Consider the following 3,445-nt stretch of genomic DNA (forward strand, 5'->3'; position numbering starts at 1 on the left):
TCCACCACCCCCCCCGGGGGGCCTCTGTGTGTAACGCAGCCACTTCAGGCGACTGCTGCCCACGCACCTTAATGGGATAGACCACGGCCTCTGTGACGAGTCACACACACACACACACACACACCCTGGGACCTCACAAAGGTCAGTTTAAGGTGAAACTGATTTTTCTTTATCAGTCACTGAATTTATCTGATAAAGAAGGATTTTATTGGGTTTCACTTTTATTTCCACTGACTAATAATGTGTGTGTTTTACTGTACTATTTAATTTAATATATTTAATATAATATATTTATTTATTTATTCTACTATTTATTTTTTTACTCCTCAAATGTAGCCATTAGCCTTTTTGAATGAAAGAAAAAGTCAAAGACGAAGTTAATGTTTGTTTGTGTTAATAACTGGACAGTGGAATATTCTGCCCTGTAACGAGGGTCGGTGGGGGAGTGGGGGGGGCAGGGGCGGATATAGGGCTGACCTATAACCTAACGACGGGACCAGCACTGGTGTAAATACCACTGTTATTAACCGGGATCATTTCCGACACTGTGTAAAAAACCATACACACTCGTGGCCAGTAGATGGCAGTAGACGCTGCGTGTCGCTCGCTCGCTTGCTTCAAATGAACAGAAGAAGCTCTTTTTGTTTACAGTGGTTACCATGACAACCACTGCACACGGCCTGGAGCCGCTACAAACCGTCAGGTCTGGAATGTCATGGAAAAACTTTGAATCCTTTAGTGTCGGCGTCACTTTGAAGTCAGGGAAGAGGAGAAGAAGGAGGAAGAAACTGGGACGTTCGAATGGGTCGTAAACCGTTACTGTCGTAAAGAGCAGAGGGCAGATCGACACACGACAACAGCCTCTCAGTCAGAGTAAAGATGGAGCTGTCGTTCCAGTCCATGAAGGTCGCTCATCAGGCCAGAGCTGCGGTGAGTCCACACCGCTGTTGGTGGCCACCTGTCGCCACCTGCTGGCGAAATATCGTTTTACAGCAGTAAATCTGTGAAGTTATTGTTATTATGCTGCAAAATCACAAAACAAAAGAGAAACGTGGACCGTACTGTGTTTCCATCTGTGACTGTTGTCCAACAGGAGGACGTGAAGACTGAGATGAGGAAGAAGAGTCTCCTCATCCTCATTCACCACCACCTGCTGGGTCAGGGGTCAGTATCTGACTTTTACTTCTTGAGGCAAACATGGCCGACACCTCTGTCACTGTGTGACCTCTGTGACCTGTGTGTGTGTGTGTGTGTCCAGCTACATGGACACGGCCGCCGCCTTGGACCACGAGACCAACGGAGGCCTCCGCAAGTTCGAGGTCTGCGACAACATCGACCTGGAGATGGTGCTGATGGAGTACGAGAGTTACCAGTACGTCAAGTTCCAGAAATATCCCAAGATCATCCGGAGAACGGACGAGTCATCGTGTCCAGGTAGGGTGGAGGTGGAGGTGGAGGTGGAGGTGTGGAACGTCAGGTTCCGTCAGCGGCCGTTGGTTTTCAGCTGTTCGTCTGTTTCTCCTCATCTACAGCTGAGAGCAGATACTCCAAGAGCAGTGGACTGAAGAGGTGAGAGGAGACACTCCACCAACACAGTGTTCATTAGTTCACATGAACCACAGCCACTGTGGAAGAACAAACCACCAACAGGAAGTCAGACGTTTCTTTTCTCATTAACTTTTGACTTTATTTTCATAAACTTTAATCTTTTGAGTTTATTTTTACATATTTTTCTCATAAATGTTGAACTTTAATCTTAAGTATTTTGACTGAATTCATTTCCGTTCTGGGCGTGGCCCTCGGCCTGATCGCAGGATTCTCATTGGTTCACTAACTCTGATCAAATCCTTCCTGATTTTTCTCTTCTTTTTTCCCAGGAGTCCTTGTTCGGCAAAGAAACGTCTTCCAAAAATCAACTCGTCCCAAAGCTCACAGTCCTCGGCTGGAAACAAGAAGACCACGCCCAGTGTAAGTACTGTCACCACTACTACAGTACTACAGTACTACAGTACAGTCACAGCAGTACTCCTCTAACGCAGAGCTGTTTGACCCTGACAGGAGAACGTGTCGTCTCTGTCTTCAGATATGTCTGACTATGGTCTGAGTGTGTTCTCCATCAGGAACGCAGCGTCAGGAGATTCCACCATCAACAAGAAGGTTCACAGAATGAAGTCCCGTTCATACTCATCATGAACACACACACACACACACACACACACACCCAGGTCTGTGCTGTTAATTCACCCTGTGTTTGTTCCAGTGTGAGGAGCGGCTGCTGAAGCCCCTCAGTGGATTATCAGTCATCAGTGGAGAGATGGGAGAACTGGCAGCCATCATCAGCAGAGTACTGTACCATCACAACCATTTGTTATACCGAGGCCGCCCACCAGAGGGCAGCAGACCTTTATGTTGTGAATGAATTGATCAGTGATGTTAATGAAGCCTCCATCTGTTTCCTTTATCTGACGTTTCATTTTAAATTTGTGTGCACAGCGCCTGTGTGTGTGTGTGTGTGTGTGTGTGTGTGTGTGTGTGTGTGCGTGTCCCTTGTAGGACATCTATTTGCACAGCCCCAACGTGCGCTGGGAGGACATCATCGGCCTGGAGGACGCCAAGCGATTAGTCAAAGAGGCCGTGGTCTATCCCATTAAGGTGCGTGGGCAGCAGTCGCCTGAAGTGGCTGCTATACCAGCAGCGGCCACCAGGGGTCGGTTGTGAATACATCTCCTTTAAAGAGAGGAGGGCAGAGAGGTCAGACCAGTCTGTTAGACTGACATGAAATCTATACCTGGGAGAATGTGGACACACACATACACAGATAGATGGACTGGCAGGACGGGGGGTGAATTAATTCATACAGAGTCCCATTAAAACAGTTAGGTGTGTGTGTGTGTGTGTGTGTGAGACAGGAAGTTCCTCCAACAGTTCCATCATCATCACTCAGACCTTTGTCCTGGACACGGCCACGACCAATCAGGACGTCTGCATCCTCTTGACATTTGCGGACACAGATGAGGACTGATGTCTCCGTCTCTCTATTATTGAATGGAAGCGTCCCCTCTGCCCCCCCCTCCTCTGCCCCCCCTGCCCCTCCAGCCTCCATTATTATTCATTGTGGGAGATATAAGGTCAGTTTGGAGGTTTTTGCCTCCTGGAATCTAGACTGATTGGGAGGGAGGTGGTATTTGCAGCACTGACTCAGCTCGGGGGGGTCAGGGGGTGGGCTGGGGGGGCACGCTCATCAGTCCTTTTAACTGTTCAGGGCAGGGTCAGACGTTGACCACTGGTTCTTCTCTCTTCACAGTATCCTCAGCTGTTCACGGGGATCAGGTCTCCATGGAAGGGTCTGCTGCTCTACGGCCCCCCAGGTAAACTCACCACTGCTGCTGCTGCTGCTGCTGCTGCTCGCGCCTCTGCCGCTGCATGTCACGGCGCCTCCTGACGT

At 49.0% G+C, this 3,445-nt stretch overlaps 2 protein-coding genes across 3 annotated transcripts in view; one reads left to right on the top strand and one right to left on the bottom strand.

The window, feature by feature from the left end:
• The first annotated feature begins 517 nt into the window (after positions 1-517).
• Positions 518-3,445, top strand: part of katnal2 (katanin p60 subunit A-like 2) — a 4,943-nt gene continuing 2,015 nt past the window's right edge. The window contains exons 1-9 of one of the 2 annotated variants that reach the window (XM_008326113.3): positions 518-930; positions 1,094-1,164; positions 1,259-1,434; positions 1,533-1,569; positions 1,878-1,968; positions 2,059-2,157; positions 2,261-2,344; positions 2,554-2,652; positions 3,305-3,368. In XM_008326113.3, coding sequence (XP_008324335.1) covers positions 880-930; positions 1,094-1,164; positions 1,259-1,434; positions 1,533-1,569; positions 1,878-1,968; positions 2,059-2,157; positions 2,261-2,344; positions 2,554-2,652; positions 3,305-3,368 — 772 coding nt within the window. In that variant the 5' untranslated portion in view covers positions 518-879. The remainder of the gene's footprint in view (positions 931-1,093; positions 1,165-1,258; positions 1,435-1,532; positions 1,570-1,877; positions 1,969-2,058; positions 2,158-2,260; positions 2,345-2,553; positions 2,653-3,304; positions 3,369-3,445) is intronic. The other variant, XM_008326112.3, reaches the window with a different exon arrangement.
• The window catches only part of hdhd2 (haloacid dehalogenase-like hydrolase domain containing 2), a 5,494-nt gene continuing 4,544 nt past the window's right edge, over positions 2,496-3,445 (bottom strand). The window contains exon 10 of the transcript XR_001761134.2: positions 2,496-2,727. The gene's annotated coding sequence lies outside the window, so the exon portion shown is untranslated. The remainder of the gene's footprint in view (positions 2,728-3,445) is intronic.

This window comes from Cynoglossus semilaevis, chromosome 14, assembly GCF_000523025.1.
Source record: "Cynoglossus semilaevis isolate Cse_v1.0 chromosome 14, Cse_v1.0, whole genome shotgun sequence".
NCBI classification, from domain to species: Eukaryota; Metazoa; Chordata; class Actinopteri; order Pleuronectiformes; family Cynoglossidae; genus Cynoglossus; species Cynoglossus semilaevis.